The sequence below is a fragment of the Thunnus albacares genome, chromosome 22 (genome assembly GCF_914725855.1).
Source record: "Thunnus albacares chromosome 22, fThuAlb1.1, whole genome shotgun sequence".
Classification (NCBI taxonomy): domain Eukaryota; kingdom Metazoa; phylum Chordata; class Actinopteri; order Scombriformes; family Scombridae; genus Thunnus; species Thunnus albacares.
The window spans coordinates 22,681,402-22,699,885 of NC_058127.1; the positions used below are offsets into that span (position 1 = coordinate 22,681,402).

An 18,484-nucleotide genomic window follows, 5' to 3' on the forward strand; every position below is an offset into this window, starting at 1 on the left:
ATGTTCTTACAAATTACTAGATTACCTTAAATGAAACATTTGATGCACTTACTGTATAGCCATAGTTTGTTTGAGGCGTACCTGTGCAGGTGAATTTCTTTTCTTTTTGTTATGAATTTCTCAAAGACTAGATGTTGCAAGACATTTTGCTGTCATAAAATCAACATTACTTGTTTACTTGTTTTTCTCTTTTGAGTTGCTCATCAACAAGTCTGCATTTTGCCTGCAGGATCGTAAGTCCATTTCCAAGCGATCAACAGAAACAAAATGGAATCTTAAATTAATTAACTAATTGTTTTAATGTGTTTGTGTACTGAGCTGAATCAGACAAACAAAACACCGATCAGACCCTCACTGCTTCTGATGTTTTCACCGAACCACCTCGGCAGCTCTTCTTTCCAACATTGATTCAAACATCACAGTTACACAACAGAACAATGATGACTCATGTGTTGTTGTCTCATTGTTTTCAAAATGTATTTCTCAAATGACATGATTGCTTTTTAGTCCTCTCCACACTTAATAAGATGCAGGAGAAACAACAATTGTTAGCTAAACTAAAACTAGTCCTGACATTTACTTGCTGGGGTTTATGGCATAGTTCCTGATGCAGCATCACCAGTGGTGTTGAAGTGATAGAGCCCATATGAGCTGTGGAACATCTCAATAGATGCAGAGGCATTGAATGCCGGTAAAGAATCAAGCCGTTTCAGGCTGCTCTGTCAGAGTCTTCAGGCTGGCTTCACTTCTGGGTTGCAGTCTTGCTCTCAGAGAGCAGTATCAAGTGTTCTTCTTCTTCTTCTTCTTCTAATGTGATTAGATTACTTTGAGAAACATATTTAAATATTACTTCAACATATCCCTTACTTCACAATATAAAAGCATTCAATGTGACTATAGTTTAACAATAAAAGAAAACTTTAAACTCAAATCCTTCAAACATTATATCTTTACATTCCTATTACTTCAGAAACTTCATTCTTTTGATACAACTACTTGTCTAATTTAACTATTAAAATATGATTGTCTATGAGGTTAATAGATCACAAGTTAAACACTTGGGTGACTTTAAAATACAAATACATGGTTACCAAACATTCATTAACTCTTCACATAAGGGAATTTAACTCTTGTCAATAGAGGGGAGTATGGTTATATGTAGTGTAAAAGGTTAATAAAATCTAAGTCCTATATCTCTTTAGTAGATAGTCAAACACCTAGGAAAGTTATACCATTCTTCTTGTATTTACATGACAAATAACATGATATAAGTTAATAATGATTAGTTATTTCATTTACATGAATCACAGGTTTGCCTCAGGTTTGCAGGGGGGCTTCACAAAGTCCTCAGGAATGTGGGTTAGTTTATGGCTTTGGTGATAAGAGTCTGTGCTCCATCTAAGGTGGGAGTTGTTTTTCTCAGGTCCAAGTGGCCTTTAGGATCAGTTCATGCTTTTAGTTTGTGTCATAATTCAACTTATCGAAATGATTTCTTAGGAGGTCTTTCTGAGTCTGTTGAGCATCACTGATCAACCCCACTTAGAGGGTTACAAAGGTCAATTCTGCAGGCCGGGGGTCTGCGCTACAAACTTAGGAATCCAGGGAGTCTGTCTCTTATTTTCCTTAAGAATCAAAGATTAGTTAACACAATTAAAGAACAAGCAGTTGTCCTCCTACAACAACATGTGCACATGTGAGGCATTTAAAAATAACATTTAATGTTCTCTGTCTATGCAGCTCTGTTGGGCATCACTGCCTCAACCTCACCAGACTATTGAACAGGCTATCAGACAGAGGAGGGTATTTTGAGCTGATCGATAAGCCTTCCAGATGATATATATGCAGGCTAGATGTGCTGTCCTGCCTAGCAACCTCTCAGAGTGTAAACCAGTCTAAAAGCAAGACCCCCATCACCTTTTTCCATGTCCCCCCACCCCCCCATTCTACTACCTCCACTGGAGCCCTTCATTTAAAGATATTTGGAAAAGACAAGGGTAGACCTCTCAGTACTAACTGGGGAATGGTATTTTTTCCAAAAAAAAAAAACCCACTCTCTGATAGTAGCATCCCTCCAGGGACATTTTGAAATGTTTCAAACAAACCTTGCAAGCATATCATTGGTGTCAAAAGCAAAAGAGGAGCAACATGTGAATCTTCCTGAACTGTGAAAGGTACAGCTGTGTATCAAGTCCCAACTGACAGATTTTGGGAGGGGAATAATCAGTAGACATCTCAAGATGACAGGAGTGATTTCTGTTTTAGGGATGATTCAGAGAGATATGTGAAGGGATGGGTTTTGATCACAGGTTCCATTTTGGTTATGGTTCCCAGTTGACAAAATAACCATGTTCATTAAGCTCTGATGCTAATGAATATCTTGTCAAACCTTATCTCTCTCTGTTTTTATTGCCAATAGCAGTGGAAAAGACAGGGGTTATTGGCTTCTCATTTTTAGCTGACTATCCATGGTTAAAATGACAGACATCATTGGCTGCAGATTAGTCAGCTGTAGCTAATTAATGTTAATTCCATAACAGCTAAAATGAAAATGGTTAATGTGCTCTCTGTGCCTACTGTCCGTATTCAGAGATTGTTTGCGAGTGCAGCGATCACTCTGTAACACCACTGTATGACATTGAGTGGACCGTGTTTTTGTGGTTCAACAGGGACCAACAGAGTGGGTACTCTTCTCTACAAATAAATTATCTAGCTGATCAACTCACATCAGTTTAAGAATCTCTCAGTTAAACTTTGATTCGTTCTATATCAACATTTTAATCTGATCAACATCATAGTTTTGAATCAGGACATTCAGTATTCAGAGTAAGTAGTTTGTGAAATACTGAATGCTACAGCTGCTAACTGAATGTGTCAGATGCATATAATTACCATTTCATATTTTATGCTGCTCATCCAATTTTCAGGTTGTAGGTACAGGTTGTGAACATTTATTAGGTTGCCATTAAAAACTGGAGTGTTTCTGCCTTCTGAGCCAAGAAGAGGTGATTAACATCTTCGAGTTGTAATTTTTTTAGCATTTAGTTATTTGCAAATGTTAAAAGGTGAACCTAATAAGACTGATAAGGATTCAATACTGGATTTGAATTCAATAAAATGCTTTTGAACCCCAAGCTCACAACTGAAACCACAATTTAAAGAAAATACTACAGTATTCTTGGTATCTCTAATTGTTATTTTGTGAACATTTTAAATTAAGTAAACCAAATTTAGGAATTCTAAACAAAAGCCATTTTTTCAATTATCTGTCACTATGCTTTGATCTTTAAAGCCAGACCGAACAAAATGTGATTTTAAGAAGTGCTTTTAAGCGGGTGACAATCTGTCACTGAAATCAGTTCCTTTTTGTTAGTAGCCTACAATTTAATACAGAAAGAGAAGACTAAGCTATTATTCCATTGTTATGGCTATCATCCTCAAAACAAATAAGCACCAATAAGCTTCAGAGAAATCTATCACTCCCTCCTCTGTGCCTCCCTAATATTATGTTGTTGACTCTGTAAGAGTTCACACATAGACATTATAATTTCAAAGCAACTACAATGTTGAGGATATCCACCTATGTTAAACTCACAAACTCAAAGGAACCTATATGTAATTGGTTTGGTTATGAAAGATTGAGATGGAGTTGATGGCAAGTTCGCTCATACAAATATGTATTGAGATGCAGCTATAGTGGCAAAATACATTATGTCAAGTTAAAAGATTGCTTACTGGAAAGAAGGTAGACAAGACACAGGGTGGCACAGGAGTAAAACGCTGACCCACCGCCACAGTCACCCAGTTTGAATACCCAGTAGCAGCATCTCCAGCTTGGTCATGGACTCTAATGAATATAATTGGCTGTGTTCATCAGTGGAAGACAGTGAGGGCTTATGTTCTTGTTGCTGCGGCAGTGACTCCTGCTGGTTGATCGGGACTGAATGCCTGCAAGGAGTGATAGTGTTACGCCATTCTGTCCAAGCTGGTGACCCGTGTATGAGGGAAGGCATGTGGCTGTCCACATCTTCTCCCCTGCTAACAACAGTGGTGGGAGCAGTGACAAGGACAACAGTACGAGGGAACAGGTGTTATCAAAGTTGGAAGAAAAAGTAAGCAATGTAGTGACTTCTTTCTTTGACTGATAACCTTGCTATGTGAAGCCTAGCTTACGCACCCACCTGGATGTGTGGCTATAGTCGAGCCATAACCATAGGTATATTTTTTCAGTTAGTGGCAAGTATGAAAAGCTTGATTACATTGGTGCCCTTCTCTGTTACACCCTTACACTGGGCTTGCACTACTCTAAGGTTACTTAATTTGACTACCGATTCAATTTTAATACTGAAGTTCATTTTTGACCTTGATAGAAGTATGTGTGACAAAATAGTTTCAACATAAAGGTTTCACTTAGGTAGGTATCTTATCCCAACTTTTCAATCAGATGTCATGGTTTCATCAGCAAATGGAGCATGTCCATGTGTTAACATGCAAACGTAGGTAACGTGGTAACATTTGGTAGTAATCAATGTCTCAAGAGTGGTCTTGGGTGTGGGATATGAATGGTGTCCTTTATCATTCTTTACCTGTCAATGGACTCCCTGTCAATTCCCTTTCTATTGTTACTTCCCAATTAGGTTTTTTTTTGCTCATGGCTGAAATTCCCACAGTGCCCTTAACCATCAGTAGCCCCCGAAACAAAATCTATGCTAGCTGCAGCTGCTATATACCAATCCTGAATGACATTGAGCGACCTCTTAGTCTGACATACTATACAATATTCTGAAGATGAAACTGCATGTTTACTCATTTTGACTTAGACATTTTAATTGGTGACAGCATCACTCGAGGAGATCTTTATACTTTACAACTGTAGTTAAAAAGGAACATGTTTCAGCTTCTGATTTGGTGATATAAGGGTATGTGTAGCATGTGAAAAATGTATAATCAGTCCAATTATTTCCCAAGTATAAGGTCAGTCCAATTACTCTTTTCAAATATAGTCCAGGCTACTGAGGTGCAGTGTCCCTGTCCTCAAGCTAGTGCTGCAAAACTCTCCAAACCCAATTACAACTGAAGCTCTTATCAGCCTGTTGAGATCAAACTAAGTCAAAAAGACATAAAGAGTTTAGATTTCCTTGAGGTATAAAATGAATGGGATTTAACCACACCTGAACAATTATATATTTTTTTTCAGTCACAGAAAACTGTGTCTTTAAATGGCTTTCAAATACATCCTTCTTAGTGTCTTCACCTTCTCACTTGTATTACTAGAACTGGACTCAGGAAAGTGTTGGAAAGTTTGACAATCCAGTAATCGTGTCGTCTAACCTCTTGTAACAGGAAGGACCGTCTCATCCTTTGAAGCAATCTTGCAGAAAGTATAGATAGAAGAGGAATATTATCCAACCACATCACAGAGGGATGACATGCTATTTCCACTTTAGATGCAGCCAATCTTCAGGATTCCATTTCTACATTTTTCTATGTACCGCCACAGAGAAATGACTATCAGAGCAAGGGCAGCGATGTTGACGAGGTAGTTAGACAACCAAAGGGGCGTGTTTGCATCTGACAGTGCTTGTGTGTGAGGGTAAGAGATAGAAAGACCCTAAAATGTCAACAAAATGTGTGTGCTCTTCACTAAGTTCTTGTGTGTGTGTGTGTGTGTGTGTGTGTGTGTGTGTGTGTGTGTGTGTGTGTGTGTGTGTGTGTGTGTGTGTGTGTGTGTGTGTGTGTGTGTGTGTAACTGCAACTTCAAAGATCAACAGCTGTCTGGAAACTTTTGGCAAATGTCTCATCTTAGCCCCTTTCTCTCTGTGTCCTTTGTTTCTCCCAGTCTACACATTCCTTTGTAAGTTTCTCTGAAATATATGTTGTGTCAAAAAAAAGGAGCAAAAAAGATTTCATTCTGCTCTTTAAAAAGGAATCAATAGCTCTGTCTCTTTCCTTAACTGCCTCAAAGAATCAGCCTGTACTGATGCAATAATACATGAAGGTTGGAGGAATCATCTGTGTATTATTGAGTTATTGTTTGAGAGCCAGTTTGAGAGTTTAAAGTAAGAAGTTTGTGTACATTTATGTGGGTGTACAGTGCTGTGCCTTGAGGCTTATTGCCTCTCAAGAATTGACTTAATCACCACCATCAGGCCTTTCTTCCTCTTGGAGTTTTCATTTTAACGCTGTCCTGTCTCATAAATTTCACGGTGTCAGCTCCCATGAGGCTTTGCAGCTGGTGTTTGACACTGCAACATTGACCACAGGCCTTAATGAAAAATCGTGGCGTCTGCTTTCTCCAATATGACCTGTTTATCCGCACAGTAGATGGAGATGGTAGTGGCCTAGAATCCACTATCCTAAATCAATGGCCCCTAACAGAGAAAGCATCCCAAATGATAAACTCAATCCTAACTACAGTCCCCTCTTGCCCCACTGTAGAGAAGAAGAGTGAGGAAAAGGGAAGGGGAGGGGGCGTAAGAAATCAAAATCAATAAGTTTTTCATTACTGTTTTGATTCATGAGTCTTTTCTGATTATTTTTCCACTGGATCTGTGGACAAAGGAAAATGTTTTTGGTTTTTTTTTTTTTTGTCCGTTCTTCTTCAAACCAAATTACCAGCCGGCTCCTGTGAATGGAAATAATAATCTAGGGGCGTCCCGCAATGTTTTGATTCATCTATTTGCACTCTCTCCACCTCTAGCGCCGCAGGTAAGATTGATTGGCCAGATCGATGGCGCCAGAGCTAATTGGACAAAAGTAATAAATATTTAGCCTCTTTTTTGGATGTGGGGGGGCGTGAAACACGAGTGCAGTAGAGCATTTCCATCATTATTGTTATTCTAGCGAACACGGCCAGGCAGATTGCTTGATTAGACCACGGTGGACTGAAGGTCAGAGGAATCCATACTCTGCCAGGTTTTTGTTTGCAGACAACTCCCAAGGCAGCACTAATTTACTTTTAACTCACAGTTTCCAATAAAGGCAAACAGTTGCTGTTTGGAAGAATTCTGATGCAGATAGCTTTTTTTGCCATGTTTGCTTAAGCAGTTTTACACACTCACACGTTTTTATGCACCAACAAATCCACCACAGATACACATGTAAACATGGTGGTACATGCAGTATATACATTTACTCTTACACACATACTCACATGCACACACATTTAAACAAGTCCTAATACCTAACACCTTCCTCCCTTCCAAAATGACCCATATGACCATTAGAAAATAAATCATATGATCTCTATGGTTTAAGTTTGCTTTGGTTTAGGCACCTAAAACTCCTTGGTTGAGGGTAGGGGAAGAACATTGATTGTTGGGAGGAGACTGAATGTCAAGGTCAGACACTTTTTACTCCAAACCATAAACCCAACCTCTTTCATAATGGTTATCACAGTGCTACGTCATGCTAGTTCTACCTTTGCTTCAGAGAGAGGACAGACAGAATTCACAAGACCACAAGAGGTGGGGAAGCCGTCAGCACTGGTTCTTTCAAGCAGATATTTTATGGTGATTACATAGCCATACCAGTGTTTCTTTTCATCTTTCAATCCAGTAACGTCTTTACCGTTACAATACATTACTGCTGCCTGTTTGCAAACCCCACCAAAAGTGTTAGATTGATTTATTGGCAGACATTGTATTCAAGTTATTTTAGCAAGCAATAACTTGAAATGTGTTTCTGTTAGATATGTGATCACAGTGAACAACTCACTGTGTTTATCTTTGTGTCAAAAGTGCAATACAGTCACCTGTTAGAGCGGTTGCAAGACTCCTGACTTTGAGCCCTCAGAGATCCACTCAAAGCGTATAGATGTTCTCTGATTTGAAGGAGATCATTCTCTTGAAGCCAGCCAGAGACGAATGCCCTCCAGACTCGTCTTCTTTGGTTTGATGCACACTTTCTCTCTCTATTTATCTCCTCCTCTTGTCCTCCTGTTAGTGTGTGTTGCATTGCAGTATTAGGTGGTTTTCGCCTCAACCAGAGCAGCAGGTGTTTGCTGGGAGAAACAGTGACACATGGATGCGCCCTGTCAGGATACTCATTAGAGACTCTGCACCTCCTTTGTCTCCTCATTTAGAGGCGAGAGGAGTGCACATACACACAAAGACATGCAAGCACGTATACAAGCACACAAAGCAGCAGGTGGCCACTATCAACTGGACAAATCAAAACAGGTAAAGTCAACACCACCTCATAGGATGGTCGTAGGAACAAGAAAGAAGTAGAAAGAGTTTCTAAGTACGACTGGAGTTTTGAAATTGTTTTTTTTTTCTCGACTTTGGCACCACTGTTTGTGATAGTGAGGTGAATGTGCTGATGATAAAGTAAAAAGTGATAAGAGTGACTGTGACAGTGGCGGCACACAGGAAACTCTAGAGAACACAAAACATATGGTAGATGCTCCACATGAGAGGGGTGTTAACTGATAAGACTTAATTCACTGTGAGTACACACGTAAGGTATGCAGTGACGATTCGTGCTGCATGTCTAATTTCGTGTGCACCCTAATTTAGATATATTCTAGTGTTAGATTCATGTGGGTGTTTGGGGACCCTTCTCCCTTTAGGTCAGATACCCCATACAACATTCAACACTAATATTTAGTAAAATCAAATATACTATTATGTATGGCTGTACATGTTCATTAAATTGAATGATTAAATGTTTTATGCTTCATTTGATACATATTTTAGTGGAATTTGGCAAATGTAGCATTCATGAAAACCTCAGGAGCTTAATTAGAACCTAGAGTTATGTGGGTTGACAGTACTTCAAAACACAACACATGTGATGACGGTTTAGGTAAATTAAGAGGGACTAGAATGGGACCTGTGGGACCTTTTGTCATATCAGAGATGGACCACAGTGACAGACAAATACTTCATAATAAATGGACAGGATGATTATTCTAGCTCATTAAAAACGTGTGTTATATAAATTTGTAATTGCGCGGTGTGTGTTGTATCAACTTCAACCGCTAGCCCAGTCAGAATAGGGATAAAGTTCAAATATGTGACATTATGTTGATGAAAGGCACTTTAAAACAGCAACAGAGACAGAAGAGCATTTCAGGTTTTGACGTCCTTGTTGTGTCGTGGTTGTGTGTATGCAGCTATCTAGCTAGCTGAATGAAAATGTCCTTGACCGACCAGGTAACATCCTCTATTTGTTATTCACAAAAACACAGTTTGTTTATTATTGAAAAGAAAAGTTTAAAAAATAATATATATCCTTCTATTTACATGAAAAGAAATCTGTAGCATGCACTATTGCACTTTCATAAAGTTTAAAGACTTCAAAGAGACTAGAATTTAAAAAGAATATCCAAAATTGATGCAGTAGAGGCAAAGATACCCAAACTCAAAACCACTGATTCCTACATGTCCCATAATGCAAATTGGTTGTGTTTTTAGACCACATCCATCTGCTAAATGCTGCCATATTTCAAACTTTCTTTGCTACATAGGCTTACTGTTAAATAGTCCAACCCTGATGACAGGATTTCTTCAGACATCAGACATTATACAACTGTTTTTACAGGCTGAATACTTCCTGCTAGTTGTAAATCATCACTCTTTTTGTGTGCCAGTGTTTGTGTGGCAGCTAAACCTTCTTCTTCTCCTTCTCAGTCTCTTCTCTCCTAGTATGCATTCACACAGATTAACAAGCTCAACTACCAACCACCATTAACTATTCTCTCTCTTTTTACCCAACATGGCTACACTCTCATCTATCACAACATGGCTCCCCTCCATCTCCCTCCCTGTTTGTCGGCCATTTTAGAAACCTTTCCTCCTCTTCCTCCACAGCTGTCTCTCGCCCAGCTTCTGTGAGGCTCCAGTGCTACGCTGTTAATAAACACAGGAAAGAGAAAAAAAAAAAGCAAAATGCCAACTTTCTTCTTCTCTCCACCATCCACTGTGTGCACTTTCCCATCCTCTACACTCCCTGCCTCCATACAGTGTCGTCTTTCTTCATCCTCTCTTTTTCCCCCCCTCCTCTGGCACACAACCTCCTTATAGCCCTCCTTGCCATGCTGCGATAATTAGTCAGCGCTAAAATAATACAGCCTCCAGAAAACAACAAGAGCTGAGCAGAGGGCTTAGCTCCACTGGGAGGGAAGGAGGAGAGGAGGAGGAGGGAGGGAGGGAGGGAGGGATGTTGAGAGCCAGAGAGAGGGAGAGAGAGAAAGTGGTAGAGAGAAAGGGAGGACAGTTGTGTCAGCTGATTTCAAATGGTTACCAGACCAGTGGATACTTAGATAATGAAAGTGTCAGGTAGCTCAGTGAATATGTGCGAGTGTGTGTGTGTGTGTGTGTGTGTGTGTGTGTCTTGGGTGGGTGGGGGTGGTGGGTGACTTAACTCAGGGACACACACCAGACTTAAAACCAGTTGATTGGGGACAGCTTGTGCAGTCGGGGACAAAAGCTGTGACCCAATTGGCAAAAAGCTGTTCTTTTGATCAGTGGTTAAGTCTTCAGGAAATGAATGTAAGTCTATTTAAATTCCCCAAAAGTGAGCTAGGTAAACTGTGTGTGTGTGAGCGTGTGTTTGCACAGAAAAGACTGCATGTCTCTATTCTTTATCAGGCTGCCTTGTTGTGGGGTTTGGGGCATGTTTCTGTGAATGTCGTTTGATGGCCTGTTGGCCCTTCAGCCATCACAGCTCTGCTCTCCATCCTCTCTGTCTGGAGCACACCTAGAGAGAGAGAGATTTGTAGGGCATGAAAAAAACAAGGGTGTGTGTGTGTGTGCGTCCTTGAACCTGTGAGTGTATGTGCTTCAATATACAAGTGTGCTACAAAAACCTCATGCTGTGCACAACTGTGTCCACGCGTGATTGTGCATATTCTACGTCAATCTACAGTACTGAAATTATTTGTCAATTGACAGATAATGAATGGACAACAATTTTGGTAAATTTAAGTCATTTCATAAGTTGGTTCTAGCTTTTCAAATATGAGGATTTGCATTTGAATGCCTTTGGGTTTTGGACTGTTTGTTGAACAAAACAAGCAATTTGTGGAGAACAGTAGTAGTCTGGGAAGTTGTGATAGAATTTTTTTTTCTCTTTTTGGACATTTTATAGATTAAACCAGGGGCACACATGACACAGGGAAAAAATGTGTCGAGGAACAAAAGTTGACTGAATCATATTCATTTGGAAACAAAAACAGAAGAGAGTGCTCTGATGTTGGCAAGCCTCTCAAGATTCAGGTTTGCAAGATTTATTCAGAAAGCATGTACAAGATGGTGAGGGGCATCGTGGAAACACATCTGTCAAATCCAAAACATGAAAAAGACTTTCTTGCTTTTGAGTTTGCTGTCAATATAACAGAAGTGCTGTGTGTCTTTTATATCTAAGAAACTTATATAGAAACTTCAGAACTTCAAAACTCAGAAAAAGGTTTGGGGAATGTTTAGCTAATGAGACATGCATGAAAAGAAACATGCGGCTCATGTTGCTGACAGTGCTATTTTAATAGAATTTAAACTGAGCTCCTCCAGTTTCTTGTTTACCCAGTATTGCTACAATAAAAAAATAAAAAATCACATTGATTTTCACATTAGGGAGGAGGGTTGTGGGGATTTAAATCTATTTCACCTTCCAAAAGGGTTCGTGACAAAAAAAAAGTTTGGGAACCACTGGACTAAAGCAGTGTTTTTCAACCACTGTGCCGTGAGATATTGTCAGGTGTGCCGTGGGAAATTATCCAATTTCACCCAATTGGTCTAAAAAAACATTTTTTGAAAACGAATTAATTATTATCTGCAAATAATGTGCCGTTGTCGAGTGTCTGTGCTGTATAGTGACTGGCAGAGTAATCATGTAATACTCTTCCGTGTCAGTAGGGGGCAGCAGGTAGCCGATTGCCTACTACTATTGCCTATTACTTTGAGACAAGAGAATTAGTGATGCATGGATGCGACAGGTGGTGGTGATTAGGGCGTTGTGGCTAGTGAGACTGTACGGTGACAGTGACGGAAAAGTTTTTGAAAAGGAAAAATGCTAACTCCGAACTGGAGTGGAGGTCAAAAGAAAGCAAAGACGGTGAGCTCGAGTTAAGTCTCTGGCGCGAGGCAACGACACCGACTCCGTTGTGCTTGGTGTGTGGTGAAAAGCTATCCAACAGTGCTGTGGTCCCAAGTAAGCTTAAACGCCATCTCCAAACGAAACACCCTTCGCTTCAAAACAAGAATGCGGACTATTTTGTTCGCCTGCGTGAACACACGGAGAAACAGGCAACTTTCATTAGAAGAACCATAAAGGTAAATGAGAGAGCCCTTAAAGCTAGCTACCACGTTGCTGAACATGTAGCTAAATCAAAAAAGTGCTACACTGTGGCAGAGACATTAATACTTCCCGCCTGCAAAGCCGTTGTAAATGAGATGCTCGGACCTGAAGCGGCTAAAGAAATAGCCAAAGTCCCTCTCCTAGATAACACAATTTCCAGACGTATTGATGACATGTCTGCAGACAGTTACATTTTATCTCTCTTCAGCCTTCACTGAATGCCTTACCTGGGTTAGGGACCCTGATAGCTCAGCATCAGTTGTTGGAAAGGACATGTCTTTCCAGGAGCAGGAGGAAATAACTGAACTGAGACAAAATCGTGGTTTAAAGCTAAGCTTTGCTGATCTACCTTTGGACAGTTTTTGGTTGGTTACTGCCAAGGAGTTCCCCATTCTGGCAAACAAAGCTATTTTGACATTGCTCACATTTTCCACGACATATCTGTGGTAGGTGAGCTTTTCAAGCCTGACTGCTATAAAAACAGAAAACAGAGAGAGACTGAGAGCTGTTGAGGAAGAGCTTCGTGTGTGTCTGTCTTTGATTCCCGCCAAGATATCAGCTCTGTGTTCATCCAAACAGACCCAGGATTCACACTGAGAGAGTAGAAATATGAAAGATTATAAAAGACCTTTTTCTTTGTGTTTATATGATTCCTATTCAAGACACTTTGACGAGAATGACTTCATATTGTTAATAAAGGCTGCAGAGTTTCAGTTTTTAACATTTTCGGCTGGTGGTGTGCCTCATGATTTTTTCAATGAAAAAAATGTACCTTGGCTCAAAAAAGGTTGAAAAACACTGGACTAAAGGATTAGTCAATAAATCAAAAAAAACTTAAATGTTACATTAATAACAAAGATGTTCTTTGTTGCAGTTTTACATGCATGTGAATCTGTATGTGAGTGTGTGCACGTCTCTCCCTGTCTGTAAATGTGTGTGTCATTAGAACATGTAATCGCCTGTGTGCATAAAAGTGTGTTTGAATTGCTGGGTCATGTGTGCGTGTCGAGTGTGCATGCATCTACTGTGTGTTAGCTGTATACACGTACAGCCTGTGTTTTTGTTTATGTGTATTTATGTTCCAGGGAAGGCAGACAGCCCACAGGGTTTAGAGCACTTCACTGTGGTTTCATTACTCTGTTCTAATCATAGCCAACGCCCATCATTTCTCATTCACCACTGGGCTTATTGGAGCCGAGCCAAGTCATAACTCCTCTGTTACAGTTCAAACATGAAATCACTCAGTGTACACAGAGGGCAGATTTTTTTAGGCTGAAATTCAAGATACTGTTGAGGCAAAGTTTCTTTGACAGGGAAATCTGAGGGATTTCTATCGTTGATGTTGAGAAGTGCTGGTTATACTAACAGCATAGCCATCACAAAGTTTTTCAGCTCACTCTAGTTTGAAAGCAATGCAACTGAAACTGCAGTGGCATGGCACATTAACATTTCAAAGAGGTGACAGCCAGCACTTCATGATCATGTTTTACACTGCTAGTAACTATATATTTTTTCTCATCTCATATTTTTCATATTTTTTATTTTTCAGTCGATCAGTATGTGACATTTCACTTATGTGCTTATAAGTCATCAAACTTGGTTTGAAGTACAAAATGATATTCATCATGCTCTCTTTAGGTGGTATTTATTTAAAAGAGGAGGTGTTATTTGACATTGAATCATAACCTGCAGGTTATTTTCACAAACTGCAGTTTCTTCAAAACAACAACAAAAACAATGACATGAGAGAAAGAGATAAATGCCATTTTTATAAATTGTTAATACAAAGACCAAAAATATATGGGAATGTATTCGTTTTTGAAAACAAACTTAATTAAACATCTTTCTTTACAGTATTTAAAGTGCTATTATTGTGTCATAACCTCCCCTATTCCTTTGTTTTACAGCTGGGACAACTTACATCTTCGGACGAGGCGGAGCCCTCATCACATATACCTGGCCACCCAATGACCGGCCGAGCACACGGGCAGACCGGCTGGCAGTGGGCTTCAGCACGCAGCTGAAGGAGGCCATTCTGGTCAGGGTAGAGAGCGCCAAGGGACTTGGAGATTACCTGGAACTGCACATAGTAAGATATCCTCCCTTCTGGCTATTGGGGTGGGGGTGGATTTGATGGAGGAATGGGAAAGTACTCTACACTAAATTTGGTCAGATGACGCACTGGGGAAAGCCCAGAAAGAAAAAGTAGGGATTGGGATGTATGTGCATGAGCTACTATCAGCCGCCAGGTGGAAAAGACAAGGAGGGTGATGAAGGATGCCAAGAGAGTGGGAGAGCACTTGGGGCGATTTAGACTTTTCACTGGTGAACAAGAAGCTGGAGGGAGGGAGGAAGGAGGACAGGTGAATTAATGAAAGGAACAAGGAAAAGCAGGCAACATAAAGGAAGGATGTCAAAGTGGGATGAAGGATGGCCTGCACCAGGGGACTGAGCATAAACCAGGACCTACAGATAGTAAGAGGGAGGCTAAAGGTGAGAAGAGTAGAGTAACTGAGTCAGTGGATAGAGGCATTTTGTTTGCAGTAATTTCTTGGTTTTAAGGATAGGACTATGAACAAGATGACATCATAAATGTTTCTTGACTTTGATATTCAAACAGAAACTAATTAGGTATTTGTGTTTTATGCTGGTTACAGATACCAGCTTGACAAATAACAACTTGATATTTATGCTTAGTCATGAACCTTTTGGATCTTTATGACCCTTAGTCATAAATTTTTGGGATTTAAAGGATAATCCAATTTATGATGTAACTTGGGTCTTTCACAGTTTTTACCATCATTTCTATTAGTAATGATAACCCACTAAGGTCATTTCTGAGATCTGGGAACATGGTGATGATGTTAGAAAGATCTGCAGGCTGATTATTTGTGTTTCTTGCCCTGTCTGTCAGACAAGGGTTGCTTAAACAAACAACCCTTATTTGTAGGTAAAACTGAGAGTTAGTGCATCCAAATGTTGGTAATACTACCTCATTGCACAGGAAAACCGCATGTACACACAACCAAGCCAAATACAGTGCTGTTGATCAAAGGGAATAAAGTCAGTCTGTAAAGTGTGATGGATGCTTACAGTAGACAGTCATTTTACTATTAGGGTTTTTTGTTTGTTTTTTCTGCTCTCAAATTAGGCTTGGCTAAGATGGGGGTTTGTTTAAAACTGCCTCGTCAGACATAAAGTTCTTGCCAAGTTCCCCTTTCTTTACAATTAACTTGGTGAGTACAGTGCCATAGAAATGAAGGTCAAAAAAGACCTAAGTTGTAATAAAGCAGAATTATCCTTCAAGGTTGGACTGGAGTTCAGATGTACTGAGAAGTATGAAGACAGACAGTATGTAATAATTAGTAATATCAGGTTTTATTCAGGTTTGGCTCACGTTAAGCTCTGTCCCTTTTATGCAGGATAATGTATGGTTCAAGCTTTTCTGGGTGTTAAGGAATCATCTTTGAATGGTATTTAGTTTTTTCGGCGTGTAGTACTTGCAATGTTCAGAGAGAGGCAGGGTGTGCAGAGTCCAGAAAATGACTACTCACCCAACAGCCTCTCTTTTTATCCCTTGTTAAACTAGTATTAGCCTCATCTCCGCTTTCATTGCTTTCATATGTTAGGCTTAAAGGTCATTTCAAACCACCTCTAATGATAACTTTAAATGGCAATTAAGGGACAGAGGGCATTTAAAAATGCATTTACACAGGCTCTAATTGTCTCGTTGACCCCATGCTTTCTCTACCCCAAATTACATTCAGAACTCATATTCATTTTAATGGGGGGTTTCTGTTAATTACTAACCACAACCACACCTGGTGACTGTGACCCACTCATGTTGCTGGAGCCACACAATTAAACACACACTGTACATAGTCAGGTCCACATCTACAGTGCTTTACTGTACCAGCTGGTGGATAAGATGTCCTGCTGTTCCTTTACACTCTCTTTAAGTACGCACTGATAAGACACTATCACTATTATCTACACTTATCTACACTCCACCATCTGCACACCCGCGTCTGTCTGTGTGTGTGTGTGTGTGTGATCACACCACTCCAACATCCTCGTGACCCCAATTTGTTTGGGTTGCCCATGCCTGGAAACGACAGGAACATAGTTGACCCCGGGTCACTTCTCATCCAGCGCTCCGTAAACTGAGAGGGACAGAGGAAGGGATGATGGGGAAAGAGGGAGGGATAGGTGAAAGTGTAGAGGGGGAGAGGTCTGATGGATAAACCAAGGAGGTCAAGGCCAATTTGAATGCTCTTAACATCAGCGATAAATAGTGATAATGACTGTAATGATGAAAGATTACAGTTTTAAATGCAATGGACACAACAAATGATGCTGGAGTTGAAGTGATGATGTACCTTGCAAAGTTCAGATGCAGCAACTTTGAACTTTAAAGGGTCAATTTCTGTCATTTTTAGTAATATTTCTTCTTTTTGTTATATTCAGAGGGTTGTTTAGAGAGAGTCACATATGACTCAACCAATGGGCCATATACAGTAAATCTCAGTAGAATATCATAGAATAAATAATTGTAGTTGAACCACTTTCAACCAAAGTGGATTATGCTGGGTAACAAGACACAGTTTCTGAGATATCGCTGTTGAATTTTTAAATGCAATTTCCAATGCTGTGAGCGTCACAAGAAAATTCCATTTGCCTCTATTGTATTGAGGTGTTGCAAGAAATCTCGAAGGCAGATACTCTATCTCAAAACCTGGGGAAATGAAACCAAAACTATCTGCATGGCTAGATACCACCAGAGGTTGGTGAGATAACGTCTTTTTCTTTAATTTACGTGAACTGATCCTTTAACTTAGAGTTTTCGGTGAACCGTGATGCATTCATTTTTTTATTCTAAACTGAAGGAAAGGTTCCTTCTAGTTTATCTGTGCCTGTCGCTCACATTCCCTCATCAGTCATTTTTTTTGCCTGCTCCTCTCTCAGGTGCATATTCTCTATCTAACTTCTGTGTATTTCATTTACTCCCTCATTCCCCCATGTCTGGCCCATTCATTCTCTCTCTCTGCCTCCCTCTCACACACACATCAGTGCCTCTGACACACTAGCCCGGCTCCTCTGCTCCCATTGCAATTACATTTCATTTGCTGCCGTTCCTCCCGAGTCGCTCCCCTAAATGACTCTGTTCAGCCATGGTGGGTGTTTTGGTGCTGTTAATTATGCCCGTCTCTCTTTGAGGGGAGAAGTACAGGCAAATTAGACCTTAGAACCCAGGAGCCGTGGCCCCATATCATCCCACCTGATGGGGGCCTTACGGACCCAATCACACTATAAAATAGCTCAACGTTCAAACGGTGATGGCGGTCTTGAGGTCCAATACCAGGGGCGTTATCCGTTAGCTCTGACTAGTGGTTCAAAAATTTCACTTTTTATTCCAGGTTAGCTTGTTCCATGGACTCTAATAGGATTCCAAAGGTTCTAAACCTGACTGACAAATTTGAAAGTGGGCATGCACAATGCTAAGAAACTGTATTGGTTTTCTGTCAATGATTCCTTGATTTCTGCATTTTGAAAGCAGACAAACAACTAAATTCATGTTTTTACTCATGAAGCAATCGATTAATGTTAAGTTAAGGCCCTCCGTAGCCTGTTTCACTGAGTCAGAAGCCCACAGACCCATATCACAACCATTTCTTTTCATTACAGCATATTACACATTGCTGATGGATATCGGTCTCTGTCTGTTTAACTAAAAATACTGGCAGTGGTGGGCACGGCTGATATTAATGTGCCACCAAGATGAGCATTATTCCTTATCATTCACAAACCACTCATCTCTTATACTATTACAGTATATTATTATATATTCGCTTCCTCCTTTATTGGCCTCCTCTTCTTTCATGCCACCTTCCTTTTCCATTTCTGTCTATTTACCTGACAGAGGGCAGGTCATCACTCACTACATCTTCCTGACAGCCTGTCATCAGGCCTGGGGGTATGAGATGTAATGTCCAGGTTGTGGGATAAGGTGCTTATACTGAATCTGCTGACTGTGGCTGGGTTTAAAAAGGACATACTATATCCCCACAAGACCTTGTTTCTTGCACTTCCCTAATTATTTACTGTGGGTGTGTCTGAAACTTTCCAGTTGACATTTTGAGAGTTCTAGATGAAAAAGCTTTGAAATTCATTATCTGGAAAATGCCAT

The 18,484-nt window shown here is 40.1% G+C and overlaps 1 protein-coding gene across 6 annotated transcripts in view; it reads left to right on the forward strand.

Moving 5' to 3' along the window:
- The window catches only part of nrxn2b (neurexin 2b), a 714,140-nt gene that overhangs the window by 589,453 nt on the left and 106,203 nt on the right, over positions 1-18,484 (forward strand). For all 6 annotated transcript variants that reach the window (XM_044341047.1, XM_044341046.1, XM_044341049.1 and 3 more), the window contains one exon: positions 14,205-14,386. In XM_044341047.1, the coding sequence (XP_044196982.1) occupies positions 14,205-14,386 (182 nt within the window). The remainder of the gene's footprint in view (positions 1-14,204; positions 14,387-18,484) is intronic.